This window comes from Scyliorhinus torazame, chromosome 14 (assembly GCF_047496885.1).
Source record: "Scyliorhinus torazame isolate Kashiwa2021f chromosome 14, sScyTor2.1, whole genome shotgun sequence".
Taxonomy (NCBI): Eukaryota; Metazoa; Chordata; class Chondrichthyes; order Carcharhiniformes; family Scyliorhinidae; genus Scyliorhinus; species Scyliorhinus torazame.
This window is the reverse complement of record NC_092720.1, coordinates 224,350,439-224,370,186: the sequence shown is the minus strand read 5'-3', so window position 1 is coordinate 224,370,186 and position 19,748 is coordinate 224,350,439. Positions and strand designations below refer to the sequence as shown.

The following is a 19,748-nucleotide window of genomic DNA, read 5'->3' as shown; positions in this document are numbered from 1 at the left end:
GTAATCTGCTGCTGCCCCCACAACCCTCCCTATCTCTGTAACCTCCTCCTGCCCCCACAACCCTCCCTATCTCTGTAACCTCCTCCTGCCCCCACAACCCTCCCTATCTCTGTAACCTCCTCCTGCCCCCACAACCCTCCCTATCTCTGTAACCTCCTCCAGCCCCCACAACTCTCCCCATCTCTGTAACCTCCTCCTGCCCCCACACACCTCCCGATCTCTATAACCTCCTCCAGCCGCCACAACTCTCCCCATCTCTGTAACCTCCTCCTGCCCCCACACACCTCCCGATCTCTGTAACCTCCTCCTGCCCCCACAACCCTCCCTATCTCTGTAATCTGCTGCTGCCCCCACAACCCTCCCTATCTCTGTAACCTCCTCCTGCCCCCACAACCCTCCCTATCTCTGTAACCTCCTCCTGCCCCCACAACCCTCCCTATCTCTGTAACCTCCTCCTGCCCCCACAACCCTCCCTATCTCTGTAACCTCCTCCAGCCCCCACAACCCTCCCTACCTCTGTAACCTCCTCCTGCCCCCACAACCCTCCCTATCTCTGTAACCTCCTCTTGCCCCCACAACCCTCCCTATCTCTGTAACCTCCTCCTGCCCCCACAACCCTCCCTATCTCTGTAACCTCCTCCTGCCCCCACACCCCTCCCTATCTCTGTAACCTCCTCCTGCCCCCACAACCCTCCCTATCTCTGTAACCTCCTCCAGCCCCTACAACCCTCCCTATCTCTGTAACCTCCTCCAGCCCCCACAACTCACCCTATTTCTGTAACCTGCTGCAGCTCCCACAACTCTCCCTATCTCTGTAACCTCCTCCTGCCCCCTCAACCCTCCCTATCTCTGTAACCTCCTCCAGCCCCCACAACCCTTCCTATCTCGGTAACCTCCTCCAGCCCCTACACCACTCCCTATCTCTGTAACCGCCTCCAGCCGCCACAACTCTCCCCATCTCTGTAACCTCCTCCAGCCCCTACAACCCTCCCTATCTCTGTAACCTCCTCCAGCCCCTACAACCCTCCCTATCTCTGTAACCTCCTCCAGCCCCTACACCCCTCCCTATCTCTGTAACCTCCTCCAGCCCCTACAACCCTCCCTATCTCTGTAACCTCCTCCAGCCCCCACAACACTCCCTATCTCTGTAACCTCCTCCAGCCCCTACAACCCTCCCTATCTCTGTAACCTCCTCCAGCCCCCACAACCCTCCCTATCTCTGTAACCTCCTCCAGCCCCCACAACCCTCCCTATCTCTGTAACCTCCTCCTGCCCCCTGCAACACTCCCTATCTCTGTAACCTCCTCCATCCCCCTACACCCCTCCCTATCTCTGTAATCTCCTCCAGCCCCTACACCCCTACCTATCTCTGTAACCTCCTCCAGCCCCCTACAACTCTCCCTATCTCTGTAACCTCCTCCTGCCCCCTACAACTCTCCCTATCTGTGTAACCTCCTCCAGTCCCTACAAACCTCCCTATCTCTGTAACCTCCTCCAGCCCCCTACAACTCTCCCTATCTCTGTAACCTCCTCCAGCCCCCACAACCTTCCCTATCTCTGTAACATCCTCCAGCCCCTACACCCCTCCCTATCTCTGTAACCTCCTCCAGCCCACACAACCCTCCCTATCTCTGTAACCTCCTCCAGCCCCCACAACCCTCCCTATCTCTGTAACCTCCTCCAGCCCCTACACCACTCCCTATCTCTGTAACCTCCTCCAGCCCCTACAACTCTCCCTACCTCTGTAACCTTCTCCAGCCCCTACAACACTCCCTATCTCTATAACCTCCTCCAGCCGCCACAACTCTCCCCATCTCTGTAACCTCCTCCTGCCCCATGCAAAACTCCCAATCTCTGTAACCTCCTCCTGCCCCCACACACCTCCCGATCTCTATAACCTCCTCCAGCTGCCACAACTCTCCCCATCTCTGTAACCTCCTCCTGCCCCCACACACCTCCCGATCTCTGTAACCTCCTCCTGCCCCCACAACCCTCCCTATGTCTGTAATCTGCTGCTGCCCCCACAACCCTCCCTATCTCTGTAACCTCCTCCTGCCCCCACAACCCTCCCTATCTCTGTAACCTCCTCCTGCCCCCACAACCCTCCCTATCTCTGTAACCTCCTCCTGCCCCCACAACCCTCCCTACCTCTGTAACCTCCTCCAGCCCCCACAACTCTCCCCATCTCTGTAACCTCTTCCTGCCCCCACACACCTCCCGATCTCTATAACCTCCTCCAGCCGCCACAACTCTCCCCATCTCTGTAACCTCCTCCTGCCCCCACACACCTCCCGATCTCTGTAACCTCCTCCTGCCCCCACAACCCTCCCTATCTCTGTAATCTGCTGCTGCCCCCACAACCCTCCCTATCTCTGTAACCTCCTCCTGCCCCCACAACCCTCCCTATCTCTGTAACCTCCTCCTGCCCCCACAACCCTCCCTATCTCTGTAACCTCCTCCTGCCCCCACAACCCTCCCTATCTCTGTAACCTCCTCCAGCCCCCACAACCCTCCCTATCTCTGTAACCTCCTCCTGCCCCCACAACCCTCCCTATCTCTGTAACCTCCTCTTGCCCCCACAACCCTCCCTATCTCTGTAACCTCCTCCTGCCCCCACAACCCTCCCTATCTCTGTAACCTCCTCCTGCCCCCACACCCCTCCCTATCTCTGTAACCTCCTCCTGCCCCCACAACCCTCCCTATCTCTGTAACCTCCTCCAGCCCCTACAACCCTCCCTATCTCTGTAACCTCCTCCAGCCCCCACAACTCACCCTATTTCTGTAACCTGCTGCAGCTCCCACAACTCTCCCTATCTCTGTAACCTCCTCCTGCCCCCTCAACCCTCCCTATCTCTGTAACCTCCTCCTGCCCCCACAACCCTCCCTATCTCTGTAACCTCCTCCAGCCCCTACAACCCTCCCTATCTCTGTAACCTCCTCCAGCCCCCACAACTCACCCTATTTCTGTAACCTGCTGCAGCTCCCACAACTCTCCCTATCTCTGTAACCTCCTCCTGCCCCCACAACTCTCCCTATCTCTGTAACCTCCTCCTGCCCCCTCAACCCTCCCTATCTCTGTAACCTCCTCCAGCCCCCACAACCCTTCCTATCTCGGTAACCTCCTCCAGCCCCTACACCACTCCCTATCTCTGTAACCGCCTCCAGCCGCCACAACTCTCCCCATCTCTGTAACCTCCTCCAGCCCCTACAACCCTCCCTATCTCTGTAACCTCCTCCAGCCCCTACAACCCTCCCTATCTCTGTAACCTCCTCCAGCCCCTACACCCCTCCCTATCTCTGTAACCTCCTCCAGCCCCTACAACCCTCCCTATCTCTGTAACCTCCTCCAGCCCCCACAACACTCCCTATCTCTGTAACCTCCTCCAGCCCCTACAACCCTCCCTATCTCTGTAACCTCCTCCAGCCCCCACAACCCTCCCTATCTCTGTAACCTCCTCCAGCCCCCACAACCCTCCCCATCTCTGTAACCTCCTCCAGCCCCTACACCACTCCCTATCTCTGTAACCGCCTCCAGCACCTACAACCCTCCCTATCTCTGTAACCTCCTCCAGCCCCTACAACCCTCCCTATATCTGTAACCTCCTCCAGCCCCCACAACTCTCCCTATCACTGTAACCTCCTCCAGCCCCTACAACCCTCCCTATCTCTGTAACCTTCTCCAGCCCCTACAACCCTCCCTATCTCTGTAACTTCCTCCAGCCCCTACAACCCTCCCTATATCTGTAACCTCCTCCAGCCGCCACAACTCTCCCTATCTCTGTAACCTCCTCCTGCCTCCACACCCCTCCCGATCTCTGTAACCTCCTCCTGCCCCCTGCAACACTCCCTATCTCTGTAACCTCCTCCATCCCCCTACACCCCTCCCTATCTCTGTAATCTCCTCCAGCCCCTACACCCCTACCTATCTCTGTAACCTCCTCCAGCCCCCTACAACTCTCCCTATCTGTGTAACCTCCTCCAGTCCCTACAAACCTCCCTATCTCTGTAACCTCCTCCAGCCCCCTACAACTCTCCCTATCTCTGTAACCTCCTCCAGCCCCCACAACCTTCCCTATCTCTGTAACATCCTCCAGCCCCTACACCCCTCCCTATCTCTGTAACCTCCTCCAGCCCACACAACCCTCCCTATCTCTGTAACCTCCTCCAGCCTCCACAACTCTCCCCATCTCTGTAACCTCCTCCTGCCCCCACACACCTCCCGATCTCTGTAACCTCCTCCTGCTCCCTGCAACACTCCCAATCTCTGTAACCTCCTCCAGCCCCCACAACCCTCCCTATCTCTGTAACCTCCTCCAGCCCCTACACCACTCCCTATCTCTGTAACCTCCTCCAGCCCCTACAACTCTCCCTACCTCTGTAACCTCCTCCAGCCCCTACAACACTCCCTATCTCTATAACCTCCTCCAGCCGCCACAACTCTCCCCATCTCTGTAACCTCCTCCTGCCCCATGCAAAACTCCCAATCTCTGTAACCTCCTCCTGCCCCCACACACCTCCCGATCTCTATAACCTCCTCCAGCTGCCACAACTCTCCCCATCTCTGTAACCTCCTCCTGCCCCCACACACCTCCCGATCTCTGTAACCTCCTCCTGCCCCCACAACCCTCCCTATGTCTGTAATCTGCTGCTGCCCCCACAACCCTCCCTATCTCTGTAACCTCCTCCTGCCCCCACAACCCTCCCTATCTCTGTAACCTCCTCCTGCCCCCACAACCCTCCCTATCTCTGTAACCTCCTCCTGCCCCCACAACCCTCCCTACCTCTGTAACCTCCTCCAGCCCCCACAACTCTCCCCATCTCTGTAACCTCTTCCTGCCCCCACACACCTCCCGATCTCTATAACCTCCTCCAGCCGCCACAACTCTCCCCATCTCTGTAACCTCCTCCTGCCCCCACACACCTCCCGATCTCTGTAACCTCCTCCTGCCCCCACAACCCTCCCTATCTCTGTAATCTGCTGCTGCCCCCACAACCCTCCCTATCTCTGTAACCTCCTCCTGCCCCCACAACCCTCCCTATCTCTGTAACCTCCTCCTGCCCCCACAACCCTCCCTATCTCTGTAACCTCCTCCTGCCCCCACAACCCTCCCTATCTCTGTAACCTCCTCCAGCCCCCACAACCCTCCCTATCTCTGTAACCTCCTCCTGCCCCCACAACCCTCCCTATCTCTGTAACCTCCTCTTGCCCCCACAACCCTCCCTATCTGTAACCTCCTCCTGCCCCCACAACCCTCCCTATCTCTGTAACCTCCTCCTGCCCCCACACCCCTCCCTATCTCTGTAACCTCCTCCTGCCCCCACAACCCTCCCTATCTCTGTAACCTCCTCCAGCCCCTACAACCCTCCCTCTCTCTGTAACCTCCTCCAGCCCCCACAACTCACCCTATTTCTGTAACCTGCTGCAGCTCCCACAACTCTCCCTATCTCTGTAACCTCCTCCTGCCCCCTCAACCCTCCCTATCTCTGTAACCTCCTCCTGCCCCCACAACCCTCCCTATCTCTGTAACCTCCTCCAGCCCCTACAACCCTCCCTATCTCTGTAACCTCCTCCAGCCCCCACAACTCACCCTATTTCTGTAACCTGCTGCAGCTCCCACAACTCTCCCTATCTCTGTAACCTCCTCCTGCCCCCACAACTCTCCCTATCTCTGTAACCTCCTCCTGCCCCCTCAACCCTCCCTATCTCTGTAACCTCCTCCAGCCCCCACAACCCTTCCTATCTCGGTAACCTCCTCCAGCCCCTACACCACTCCCTATCTCTGTAACCGCCTCCAGCCGCCACAACTCTCCCCATCTCTGTAACCTCCTCCAGCCCCTACAACCCTCCCTATCTCTGTAACCTCCTCCAGCCCCTACAACCCTCCCTATCTCTGTAACCTCCTCCAGCCCCTACACCCCTCCCTATCTCTGTAACCTCCTCCAGCCCCTACAACCCTCCCTATCTCTGTAACCTCCTCCAGCCCCCACAACACTCCCTATCTCTGTAACCTCCTCCAGCCCCTACAACCCTCCCTATCTCTGTAACCTCCTCCAGCCCCCACAACCCTCCCTATCTCTGTAACCTCCTCCAGCCCCCACAACCCTCCCCATCTCTGTAACCTCCTCCAGCCCCTACACCACTCCCTATCTCTGTAACCGCCTCCAGCACCTACAACCCTCCCTATCTCTGTAACCTCCTCCAGCCCCTACAACCCTCCCTATATCTGTAACCTCCTCCAGCCCCCACAACTCTCCCTATCACTGTAACCTCCTCCAGCCCCTACAACCCTCCCTATCTCTGTAACCTTCTCCAGCCCCTACAACCCTCCCTATCTCTGTAACTTCCTCCAGCCCCTACAACCCTCCCTATATCTGTAACCTCCTCCAGCCGCCACAACTCTCCCTATCTCTGTAACCTCCTCCTGCCTCCACACCCCTCCCGATCTCTGTAACCTCCTCCTGCCCCCTGCAACACTCCCTATCTCTGTAACCTCCTCCATCCCCCTACACCCCTCCCTATCTCTGTAATCTCCTCCAGCCCCTACACCCCTACCTATCTCTGTAACCTCCTCCAGCCCCCTACAACTCTCCCTATCTGTGTAACCTCCTCCAGTCCCTACAAACCTCCCTATCTCTGTAACCTCCTCCAGCCCCCTACAACTCTCCCTATCTCTGTAACCTCCTCCAGCCCCCACAACCTTCCCTATCTCTGTAACATCCTCCAGCCCCTACACCCCTCCCTATCTCTGTAACCTCCTCCAGCCCACACAACCCTCCCTATCTCTGTAACCTCCTCCAGCCTCCACAACTCTCCCCATCTCTGTAACCTCCTCCTGCCCCCACACACCTCCCGATCTCTGTAACCTCCTCCTGCTCCCTGCAACACTCCCAATCTCTGTAACCTCCTCCAGCCCTCACAACCCTCCCTACCTCTGTAACCTCCTCCAGCCCTCACAACCCTCCCTATCCCTGTAACCTCCTCCAGCCCCCTACAACTCTCCCTAACTCTGTAACCTCCTCCAGCCCCCACAACCCTCCCTATCTCTGTAACCTCCTCCAGCCCCTACACCCCTCCCTATCTCTGTAACCTCCTCCAGCCCCTACAACCCTCCCTATCTCTGTAACCTCCTCCAGCCCCCACAACTCTCCCTATCTCTGTAACCTCCTCCTGCCCCCACACCCCTCCCTATCTCTGGAACCTTCTCCTGGCCACTGCAACACTCCCAATCTCTGTAACCTCCTCCAGCACCCTACAACTCTCCCTATCTCTGCAAACTCCTCCAGCCCCTACGCCCCTCCCTATATCTGTAACCTCCTCCAGCCCCCACAACTCTCCCTATCTCTGTAACCTCCTCCAGCCCCTACAACCCTCCCTATCTCTGTAACCTTCTCCAGCCCCTACAACCCTACCTATCACTGTAACGTCCTCCAGCCCCCACAACCCTCCCTATCTCTGTAACCTTCTCCAGCCGCTACAACCCTCCCTATCACTGTAACGTCCTCCAGCCCCCACAACCCACCCTATCTCTGTAACCTCCTCCAGCACCCTACAACCCTCCCTATCTCTGTAACCTTCTCCAGCCCCTACAACTCTCCCTATCTCTGTAACCTCCTCCAGCCCCCACAACCCTCCCTATCTCTGTAACCTCCTCCAGTCCCCTGCAACCCTCCCTATCTCTGTAACCTCCTCAAGCCCCTGCAACCCTCCCTATCTCTGTAACCTCCTCCAGTCTCCACAACTTTCCCTATCTCTGTAACCTCCTCCAGCCCCCACAACCCTCCCTATCTCTGTAACGTCCTCCAGCCCCTACAACCCTCCCTATCTCTGGAACCTCCTCCAGTCTCTCTTCTCTGTGGACCTTCTGTAACTGGTCACCTGCCTTAATATGTGCGAAATTCCTGCTGCTTTCCTCTCCCGTGGAAAGCGTTTGGAGTGTATATCATTTTAAAATGCCTGCTTTGAAATATAGTTGTTGTAGTTGTTGATAGAGCGCTCAAAGGTCACACACCGACTGTGTTTTATTGTATTTCAGTTTATCCTCTCATCGTTAACTCAGTGGATGAAGCCAAGGTGAGCAACAGGAGTATTTACATTAACCAAGGCCATGTCACAGGCATTCACGGCCAATATCTGTCCTCCAGAGGGAGTTGCAGCTGACCTGGTCATTCCTGCTGCTCGGGGCAGCTCCTGACCTGCTTCCAGCAATCGCAGAGACAGGACACAAGGGTGGGGCACCCTAGGGTGTTAGGAGTACCTCAGGAGATTCGCGCACAACACGACAGGCAAAAGATGATCTAACCTTCGTCCCTTGACATTCAATGACATTACCATCGCTGAATCCCCCACCATTAACATCCTGGGGGTTACCATTGATCAGAAACTGAACTGGACCCGGCCACATAAACACTGGGGCCAAATGAGGTCAGAGGCTGGGAATCCAGCGGAGAGAAACTCACCTCCTGACCCCCCAAAGCCTGTCCACCATCTACAAGGCACAAGTCAGGAGTGTGATGGAAAACTCTCCACTTGCCTGGATGAGCTCAGTTCCAACAACACTCAGGAAGCTCCACACCATCCCGGACAAAGCAGCCCCGCTTGATTGGCGTCCCTTCCACAAACATTCACTCCCTCCCCCTCCGATGGACAGTGTCAGCCGTGTGCACCATCGACAAGATTCACTGCGGGAACTCACCGAGGTTCCTCAGGCAGCACCTTCCAAACCCACGGCCACCACCATCTAGAAGGACAAGAGCAGCAGATACCTGGGATCACCCCCACCTGGAGGTTCCCCTCCAAGTCACTCCCCATCCCGACGGGGAAATATATCGGCCGTTCCTTCAGTGTCGCCGGCTCCAAATCCCGGAGCTCCCTCCCTAACAGCACGGTGGGTGTACCTACACCTCGGGGACTGCAGCGGCTTCAAGACAGCAGCTCAGCACCACCTTGTCAAGGGGCAATTAGGGATGGACAATAAATGCTGGCCTGGCCAGCGGGGCCCACATTCCTTAAAGATATAAAAACAATAAACGATGGTGGACTCTGTGACACTGCGGCACAGGACTGAAGGAATACCACCCATTCCCCTCTCCACTTGCACCATTTCTCCATCCCATCCCACCCAGAAATGGGAAACTCTGACTCTGTGCAGGGAGGACAGGGGAACAGGCCTCCAGCTGCTGATGGTGACACAGTGCCCTCCTCTGCCACACTCTGATCGCAAATCTGAGACAATCCCACAAACGATGTTACGTTCTCGACAATCTTTTTCTTACAGGAGAAAAGAAGCTGAAGATATCGGGTTTTGCCAGCTTCCGAGTTGTGTGTCGGTAGGTTTAAATTGGAATTCTACCTCTTGCTGGGTTACATTCCCTGTTCCCATCAGTCACAGATTTGCACCGACACTGAACACACCAAAGCTGAACAGGAAGATACCACAAAGTGACGATTCAAATTGGCTCACTTTCCAAGCCAATGGATGATGTGGATAACCACATAAACTTTCAAGATTTACAAAGATACACAGCAGAACAAACACAGTTCCACCCGTCTGGACTATTCTATACGAGACAGACTCACAGTGAACCAGTCTCTATACTAGACACAGACTCACAGTGAACCAGTCTCTATACTAGACACAGACTCACTGTGAACCAGTCTCTATACTAGACACAGACTCACTGTGAACCAGTCTCTATACTAGACACAGACTCACAGTGAACCAGTCTCTATACTAGACACTGACTCACTGTGAACCAGTCTCTATACTAGACACTGACTCACTGTGAACCAGTCTCTATACTAGACACTGACTCACTGTGAACCAGTCTCTATACTAGACACAGACTCACTGTGAACCAGTCTCTATACTAGACACAGACTCACTGTGAACCAGTCTCTATACTAGACACAGACTCACAGTGAACCAGTCTCTATACTAGACACAGACTCACAGTGAACCAGTCTCTATACTAGACACAGACTCAGTGTGAACCAGTCTCTATACTAGACACAGACTCACTGTGAACCAGTCTCTATACTAGACACAGACTCACTGTGAACCAGTCTCTATACTAGACACTGACTCACTGTGAACCAGTCTCTATACTAGACACTGACTCACTGTGAACCAGTCTCTATACTAGACACTGACTCACTGTGAACCAGTCTCTATACTAGACACAGACTCACTGTGAACCAGTCTCTATACTAGACACAGACTCACTGTGAACCAGTCTCTATACTAGACACAGACTCACAGTGAACCAGTCTCTATACTAGACACAGACTCAGTGTGAACCAGTCTCTATACTAGACACAGACTCACAGTGAACCAGTCTCTATACTAGACACAGACTCACAGTGAACCAGTCTCTATACTAGACACAGACTCAGTGTGAACCAGTCTCTATACTAGACACAGACTCACTGTGAACCAGTCTCTATACTAGACACAGACTCACTGTGAACCAGTCTCTATACTAGACACTGACTCACTGTGAACCAGTCTCTATACTAGACACTGACTCACTGTGAACCAGTCTCTATACTAGACACTGACTCACTGTGAACCAGTCTCTATACTAGACACAGACTCACTGTGAACCAGTCTCTATACTAGACACAGACTCACTGTGAACCAGTCTCTATACTAGACACAGACTCACAGTGAACCAGTCTCTATACTAGACACAGACTCAGTGTGAACCAGTCTCTATACTAGACACAGACTCACAGTGAACCAGTCTCTATACTAGACACAGACTCACAGTGAACCAGTCTCTATACTAGACACAGACTCAGTGTGAACCAGTCTCTATACTAGACACTGACTCACTGTGAACCAGTCTCTATACTAGACACAGACTCACTGTGAACCAGTCTCTATACTAGACACAGACTCACTGTGAACCAGTCTCTATACTAGACACAGACTCACTGTGAACCAGTCTCTATACTAGACACAGACTCACTGTGAACCAGTCTCTACACTAGACACTGACTCACTGTGAACCAGTCTCTATACTAGACACAGACTCACTGTGAACCAGTCTCTATACTAGACACAGACTCACTGTGAACCAGTCTCTATACTAGACACAGACTCAGTGTGAACCAGTCTCTATAACTAGACACTGACTCACTGTGAACCAGTCTCTATACTAGACACAGACTCACTGTGAACCAGTCTCTATACTAGACACAGACTCACTGTGAACCAGTCTCTATACTAGACACTGACTCACTGTGAACCAGTCTCTATACTAGACACAGACTCACTGTGAAGCAGTCTCTACACTAGACACTGACTCACTGTGAACCAGTCTCTATACTAGACACTGACTCACTGTGAACCAGTCTCTATACTAGACACAGACTCACTGTGAAGCAGTCTCTACACTAGACACTGACTCACTGTGAACCAGTCTCTATGCTAGACACAGACTCACAGTGAACCAGTCTCTATACTAGACACAGACTCAGTGTGAACCAGTCTCTATACTAGACACAGACTCACTGTGAACCAGTCTCTATACCAGACACAGACTCACTGTGAACCAGTCTCTATACTAGACACAGACTCACTGTGAACCAGTCTCTATACTAGACACAGACTCACTGTGAACCAGTCTCTATACTAGACACAGACTCACTGTGAACCAGTCTCTATACTAGACACAGACTCACTGTGCACCAGTCTCTATACCAGACAGACTCACTGTGAACCAGTCTCTATACTAGACACTGACTCACTGTGAACCAGTCTCTATACTAGACACAGACTCACTGTGAACCAGTCTCTATACTAGACACAGACTCACTGTGAACCAGTCTCTATACTAGACACTGACTCACTGTGAACCAGTCTCTATACTAGACACAGACTCACTGTGAACCAGTCTCTATACTAGACACAGACTCAGTGTGAACCAGTCTCTATACTAGACACTGACTCACTGTGAACCAGTCTCTATACTAGACACAGACTCACTGTGAACCAGTCTCTATACTAGACACAGACTCACTGTGAACCAGTCTCTATACTAGACACTGACTCACTGTGAACCAGTCTCTATACTAGACACAGACTCACTGTGAAGCAGTCTCTACACTAGACACTGACTCACTGTGAACCAGTCTCTATACTAGACACTGACTCACTGTGAACCAGTCTCTATACTAGACACAGACTCACTGTGAACCAGTCTCTACACTAGACACTGACTCACTGTGAACCAGTCTCTATGCTAGACACAGACTCACAGTGAACCAGTCTCTATACTAGACACAGACTCAGTGTGAACCAGTCTCTATACTAGACACAGACTCACTGTGAACCAGTCTCTATACCAGACACAGACTCACTGTGAACCAGTCTCTATACTAGACACAGACTCACTGTGAACCAGTCTCTATACTAGACACAGACTCACTGTGAACCAGTCTCTATACTAGACACAGACTCACTGTGAACCAGTCTCTATACTAGACACAGACTCACTGTGAACCAGTCTCTATACCAGACAGACTCACTGTGAACCAGTCTCTATACTAGACACTGACTCACTGTGAACCAGTCTCTATACTAGACACAGACTCACTGTGAACCAGTCTCTATACTAGACACTGACTCACTGTGAACCAGTCTCTATACTAGACACAGACTCACTGTGAACCAGTCTCTATACTAGACACAGACTCACTGTGAACCAGTCTCTATACTAGACACAGACTCACTGTGAACCAGTCTCTATACTAGACAGTGACTCAGTGTGAACCAGTCTCTATACTAGACACTGACTCACTGTGAACCAGTCTCTATACTAGACACAGACTCACTGTGAACCAGTCTCTATACTAGACACAGACTCACTGTGAACCAGTCTCTATACTAGACACAGACTCACTGTGAACCAGTCTCTATACTAGACACAGACTCACTGTGAACCAGTCTCTATACTAGACACAGACTCACTGTGAACCAGTCTCTATACTAGACACAGACTCACTGTGAACCAGTCTCTGTACTAGACACTGACTCACTGTGAACCAGTCTCTATACTAGACACAGACTCACTGTGAACCAGTCTCTGTACTAGACACAGACTCACTGTGAACCAGTCTCTATACTAGACACAGACTCACTGTGAACCAGTCTCTATACTAGACACAGACTCACTGTGAACCAGTCTCTATACTAGACACAGACTCACTGTGAACCAGTCTCTATACTAGACACAGACTCACTGTGAACCAGTCTCTATACTAGACACAGACTCACTGTGAACCAGTCTCTATACTAGACACAGACTCACTGTGAACCAGTCTCTATACTAGACACAGACTCACTGTGAACCAGTCTCTATACTAGACACAGACTCACTGTGAACCAGTCTCTATACTAGACACAGACTCACTGTGAACCAGTCTCTATACTAGACACAGACTCACTGTGAACCAGTCTCTATACTAGACACAGACTCACTGTGAACCAGTCTCTATACTAGACACAGACTCACTGTGAACCAGTCTCTATACTAGACACAGACTCACTGTGAACCAGTCTCTATACTAGACACAGACTCACTGTGAACCAGTCTCTATACTAGACACAGACTCACTGTGAACCAGTCTCTATACTAGACACAGACTCACTGTGAACCAGTCTCTATACTAGACACAGACTCACTGTGAACCAGTCTCTATACTAGACACAGACTCACTGTGAACCAGTCTCTATACTAGACACAGACTCACTGTGAACCAGTCTCTATACTAGACACAGACTCACTGTGAACCAGTCTCTATCTGGACCCGGACTCACTGTTGAAGGATCAGTAAACTGTTTGATTTTGGACCGGTCTTTATGTTAGAAGTGGCCGCGGTGGCCACTGGGCGAGGTTGCTGATAGCAGTGAACGCTACTTAGCTGTGACGGTTTTACATATGTTCACTGTCACTGTCACAATCTAAAGGTGTGATCATTGGTATTTCTCATCATTGTTAGGATCACGGACCAAACCCAAACATTTGTTCGGATATCGGACAAGAACCCCAAACGCTTTCTTTAATTTTTATAACTCTGAGGAAAGGATATTTCGCTCCAAAGTTATTCGACTCACCAATCGGTATATTTTATATTGAAACAGACTTTATTCTGAACATTGGATTAAACAACATTTAGATCGCAGAAAATATCTTTTCAATTCACAGTTAAACAATTCTTAAAATGAAAAGAAACCCTTTTTGCTAATAACTTATACCTTCTCTATACCGTTTAAGCAAAGCCCATTTCAGGTTAAAAATAAAACTTGTAAATAGAAGTTAGCAAAGACAGGGGTACTTGCTGTACACTTGTATAGATACTGGAAAGCTTGGAAAGACTACTCGAAGAAAGAGAGAGGTTTTGAGGAACGCAGCCTGTACATTCCTTCTGTCTGTGTCAGGCAACTGCTTAACCTGACGCCATTTGGCAAACACCTAGCAAATTCTAAAGCCTATATCACACTCCAAAAAAATACAGTCAGACCTGGCTCCTTCCATTACATCACCTTTATCAGATCCCATGGCCTGCTTACCTAAACCTCAGTGTCGTAAATTACCTACTCTCTGGGGAATCTCCAGCAATCATAACAAAGTCCTGGCCGCGAGGTTTGCTAGTGTCACACGGGAGGGTTTAAACTAGTATGGCAGGGGGGTGGGCACGGGAGCAATAGGTCAGAAGGTGAGAGCATTGAGGGAGAACTAGGGAATAGGGACAGTGTGGCTCTGAGGCAGAGCAGACGGGGAGAAGTTGCTGAACACAGCGGGTCTGCTGGCCTGAAGTGCATATGTTTTAATGCAAGGAGCATTACGGGTAAGGCAGATGAACTTAGAGCTTGGATTACTACTTGGAACTATGATGTTGTTGCCATTACAGAGACCTGGTTGAGGGAAGGGCAGGTTTGGCAGCTAAACGTTCCAGGATTTAGATGTTTCAGGCGGGATAGAGGGGGATGTAAAAGGGGAAGTGGAGTTGCGCTACTTGTTCGGGAGAATATCACAGCTATACTGCGAGAGGACACCTCAGAGGGCAGTGAGGCTATATGGGTAGAGATCAGGAATAAGAAGGGTGCAGTCACAATGTTGGGGGTATACTACAGGCCTCCCAACAGCCAGCGGGAGATAGAGGAGCAGATAGGTAGACAGATTTTGGAAAAGAGTAAAAACAACAGGGTTGTGGTGATGGGAGACTTCAACTTCCCCAATATTGACTGGGACTCACTTAGTGCCAGGGGCTTAGGCGGGGCGGAGTTTGTAAGGAGCATCCAGGAGGGCTTCTTAAAACAATATGTAAACAGTCCAACTAGGGAAGGGGTGGTACTGGACCTGGTATTGGGGAATGAGCCCGGCCAGGTGGTAGATGTTTCAGTAGGGGAGCATTTCGGTAACAGTGACCACAATTCAGTAAGTTTTAAAGTACTGGTGGACAAGGATAAGAGTGGTCCGAGGATGAATGTGCTAAATTGGGGGAAGGCTAATTATAACAATATTAGGCGGGAACTGAAGAACATAGATTGGGGGCGGATGTTTGAGGGCAAATCAACATCTGACATGTGGGAGGCTTTCAAGTGTCAGTTGAAAGGAATACAGGACCGGCATGTTCCTGTGAGGAAGAAAGATAAATACGGCAATTTTCGGGAACCTTGGATGACGAGTGATATTGTAGGCCTCGTCAAAAAGAAAAAGGAGGCATTTGTCAGGGCTAAGAGGCTGGGAACAGACGAAGCCTGTGTGGCATATAAGGAAAGTAGGAAGGAACTTAAGCAAGGAGTCAGGAGGGCTAGAAGGGGTCACGAAAAGTCATTAGCAAATAGGGTTAAGGAAAATCCCAAGGCTTTTTACACGTACATAAAAAGCAAGAGGGTAGCCAGGGAAAGGGTTGGCCCACTGAAGGATAGGCAAGGGAATCTATGTGTGGAGCCAGAGGAAATGGGCGAGGTACTAAATGAATACTTTGCATCAGTATTCACCAAAGAGAAGGAATTGGTAGATGTTGAGTCTGGAGAAGGGGGTGTAGATAGCCTGGGTCACATTGTGATCCAAAAAGACGAGGTGTTGGGTGTCTTAAAAAATATTAAGGTAGATAAGTCCCCAGGGCCTGATGGGATCTACCCCAGAATACTGAAGGAGGCTGGAGAGGAAATTGCTGAGGCCTTGACAGAAATCTTTGGATCCTCGCTGTCTTCAGGGGATGTCCCGGAGGACTGGAGAATAGCCAATGTTGTTCCTCTGTTTAAGAAGGGTAGCAAGGATAATCCCGGGAACTACAGGCCGGTGAGCCTTACTTCAGTGGTAGGGAAATTACTGGAGAGAATTCTTAGAGACAGGATCTACTCCCATTTGGAAGCAAATGGGCGTATTAGTGAGAGGCAGCACGGTTTTGTGAAGGGGAGGTCGTGTCTCACTAACTTGATAGAGTTTTTCGAGGAGGTCACTAAGATGATTGATGCAGGTAGGGCAGTAGATGTTGTCTATATGGACTTCAGTAAGGCCTTTGACAAGGTCCCTCATGGTAGACTAGTACAAAAGGTGAAGTCACACGGGATCAGGGGTGAACTGGCAAGGTGGATACAGAACTGGCTAGGCCATAGAAGGCAGAGGGTAGCAATGGAGGGATGCTTTTCTCATTGGAGGGCTGTGACCAGTGGTGTTCCACAGGGATCAGTGCTGGGACCTTTGCTCTTTGTAGTATATATAAATGATTTGGAGGAAAATGTAACTGGTCTGATTAGTAAGTTTGCAGATGACACAAAGGTTGGTGGAATTGCGGATAGCGATGAGGACTGTCTGAGGATACAGCAGGATTTAGATTGTCTGGAGACTTGGGCGGAGAGATGGCAGATGGAGTTTAATCCGGACAAATGTGAGGTAATGCATTTTGGAAGGTCTAATGCAGGTAGGGAATATACAGTGAATGGTAGAACCCTCAAGAGTATTGAAAGTCAAAGAGATCTAGGAGTACAGGTCCACAGGTCACTGAAAGGGGCAACACAGGTGGAGAAGGTAGTCAAGAAGGCATACGGCATGCTTGCCTTCATTGGCCGGGGCATTGAGTATAAGAATTGGCAAGTCATGTTGCAGCTGTATAGAACCTTAGTTAGGCCACACTTGGAGTATAGTGTTCAATTCTGGTCGCCACACTACCAGAAGGATGTGGAGGCTTTAGAGAGGGTGCAGAAGAGATTTACCAGAATGTTGCCTGGTATGGAGGGCATAAGCTATGAGGAGCGATTGAATAAACTCGGTTTGTTTTCACTGGAACGAAGGAGATTGAGGGGCGACCTGATAGAGGTATACAAAATTATGAGGGGCATAGACAGAGTGGATAGTCAGAGGCTTTTCCCCAGGGTAGAGGGGTCAATTACTAGGGGGCATAGGTTTAAGGTGAGAGGGGCAAGGTTTAGAGTAGATGTACGAGGCAAGTTTTTTACGCAGAGGGTAGTGGGTGCCTTGAACTCACTACCGGAGGAGGTAGTGGAAGCAGGGACGATAGGGACATTTAAGGGGCATCTTGACAAATATATGAATAGGATGGGAATAGAAGGATACGGACCCAGGAAGTGTAGAAGATTGTAGTTTAGTTGGGCAGTATGGTCGGCACGGGCTTGGAGGGCCGAAGGGCCTGTTCCTGTGCTGTACATTTCTTTGTTCTTTAAAACAAACACCCGGTTGGAATGAACGATGATCTCACTTTTATGACATCTCAATTGCGCCTTTTTGCAGACGCACCTACCGCCTGTAGCTGAACCCAGGGGTTTGAGAACATTACTGCAGCAGATATAAAAATTCAATCGACATAAAAGTTAGGAAAATCATATCATGTCCCGTCCGACGATGTGAACGCCACATGAATTGCAGTGTCCAGTTGCCCTTGAGAAGGTGATGGTGCAGCCTGCCCCGTTCCCGCTGTATTAAGATCTATTTGCTTCTCTTACAGGTTACGCTGAAGCCCCGAATCCGCCTCTCAGCTTCTCTTGGTCTTGATTCCGAATGCCCCCAACTTCTCCCTGTTTTATTCTTCCACATGCTTTTTGGTGCGGCTCATTTAGATATTCCAGTTACACCGTTTCTGGATGGATGATGTAAATAATGCTATTGAACGCTCAAGCTCATTACGAACCGAATCGCTCGCCCCGTGTTTCGTTGGCTTATTTATTGAACGTTCAGAATGTCGAGAAGGGTAATCCCCCATTTTACTATGTGCACAGTGACATGTGATCACAGTGGGGGGGGGGGGGGGGGGGGGGGGGGGGGGACAGCATTAATCAGGAGCCAGGTGGGAAGCATTCTAATTAGGAGCAGGAGTCAGGCCACTCGGCCCCTTGTGTCTGTTCCCCCATTCAATGAGATTGGGGCTGATCGGATTGTGACCTCAACCCCAGCTTCCTGCCCCCCCCCCTTTGTTAATCAAGAATCTATCCAGCTTGGCCTTAAAAGTATTCTGCTTCCACTGACCCTTTGAGGAAGAGAGTTCCAGAGACTCACCACCCTCTGAGAAAAAAATCTCTTCATCGCCGTCTTAAACGGACGACCCGTTATTTGTAAACAGTGACCCCCCTCGTTCTGGATTCTCCCACAAGAGGAAACGCCCTCTCCACACCCACCCCGTCAGCACCCCCTCAGGGTCTTCGATCAAGTCTCCTCTCTCCTCTGAACTCCAGCGGACACATTCCTCGTATTAGTCTCTGGGGCAACAGGTGGAAACGTGGAATGCGGGAATGGGAAGGCGAATGCGGGAATAAGATGATGAGAGGAATAGAGTGGACGTTCAGCGACTTTTTCCTCGGGTGGGCAGCACGGTAGCATTGTGGATAGCACAATTGCTTCACAGCTCCAGGGTCCCAGGTTCGATTCCCCGCTGGGTCACTATCTGTGCGGAGTCTGCACATCCTCCCCATGTGTGCATGGGTTTCCTCCGGGTGCTCCGGTTTCCTCCCACAGTCCAAAGATGTGCAGGTTAGGTGGATTGGCCGTGATAAATTGCCCTTAGTGTCCAAAATTGCCCTTAGTGTTGGGTGGGATTACTGGGCTATGGGGATAGGGTGGAGGTGTTGACCTTGGGTAGGGTGCTCTTTCCAAGAGCCGGTGCAGACTCGATGGGCCGAATGGCCTCCTTCTGCACTGTAAATTCTATGATAATCTATGGATGTAGCTGTTACACGGGGCATTACTATAAGGTTCATGGTGGAAGATATAGGAGGGATGTCAGAGGTAGGTTCTTTACTCAGAGAGTGGTTGGGGCGTGGAACGCACTCCCAGCTATGGTAGTGGAGTCGGACACTTTAGGAACTTTCAAGCGGATATTGGATAGGCACATGGAGGGCACGAGAACGATTGGGAGGAGGTTGATTTGATCTTAGTTTCAGACTAGTTGGGCACAACATTGTGGGCCGAAGGGCCTGTACTGCGCTGTCCAGTTCTATGATGCCACATTGCTTACCTCCCCCTTTGCTCTGTATCCCTCTCTCCAGTCTTATGAAGGGATATCATGATTTTTGACTTCCTGATGAACAGTTGATTAGACTGACTTGCTACGGATGTTGACATTTTCTTTTCCAATTAATTTTCTCCTCTGTTTAGCTCCAAAATGTTTAAATTGCTTGTGAAGAAATTTCAATCGAGTAAACCAACAATTTTCAAAAAAAATAAATAAAGGTTTTAGTTTTCTTTCCACCCGCTCCTGCCTCTTGATTGGTTGCTAACCAGCT

At 51.0% G+C, this 19,748-nt stretch overlaps 1 protein-coding gene across 1 annotated transcript in view; it reads left to right on the top strand.

Annotated features, from left to right (window-relative positions):
* The window catches only part of LOC140390585 (tapasin-like), a 43,243-nt gene extending 23,532 nt beyond the window's left edge, over positions 1-19,711 (top strand). Inside the window, exons 7-9 of the mRNA XM_072475789.1 lie at positions 8,034-8,071; positions 9,276-9,327; positions 17,978-19,711. Coding sequence (XP_072331890.1) covers positions 8,034-8,071; positions 9,276-9,290 — 53 coding nt within the window. The 3' untranslated portion in view covers positions 9,291-9,327; positions 17,978-19,711. The remainder of the gene's footprint in view (positions 1-8,033; positions 8,072-9,275; positions 9,328-17,977) is intronic.
* The last annotated feature ends 37 nt before the right edge of the window (positions 19,712-19,748 follow it).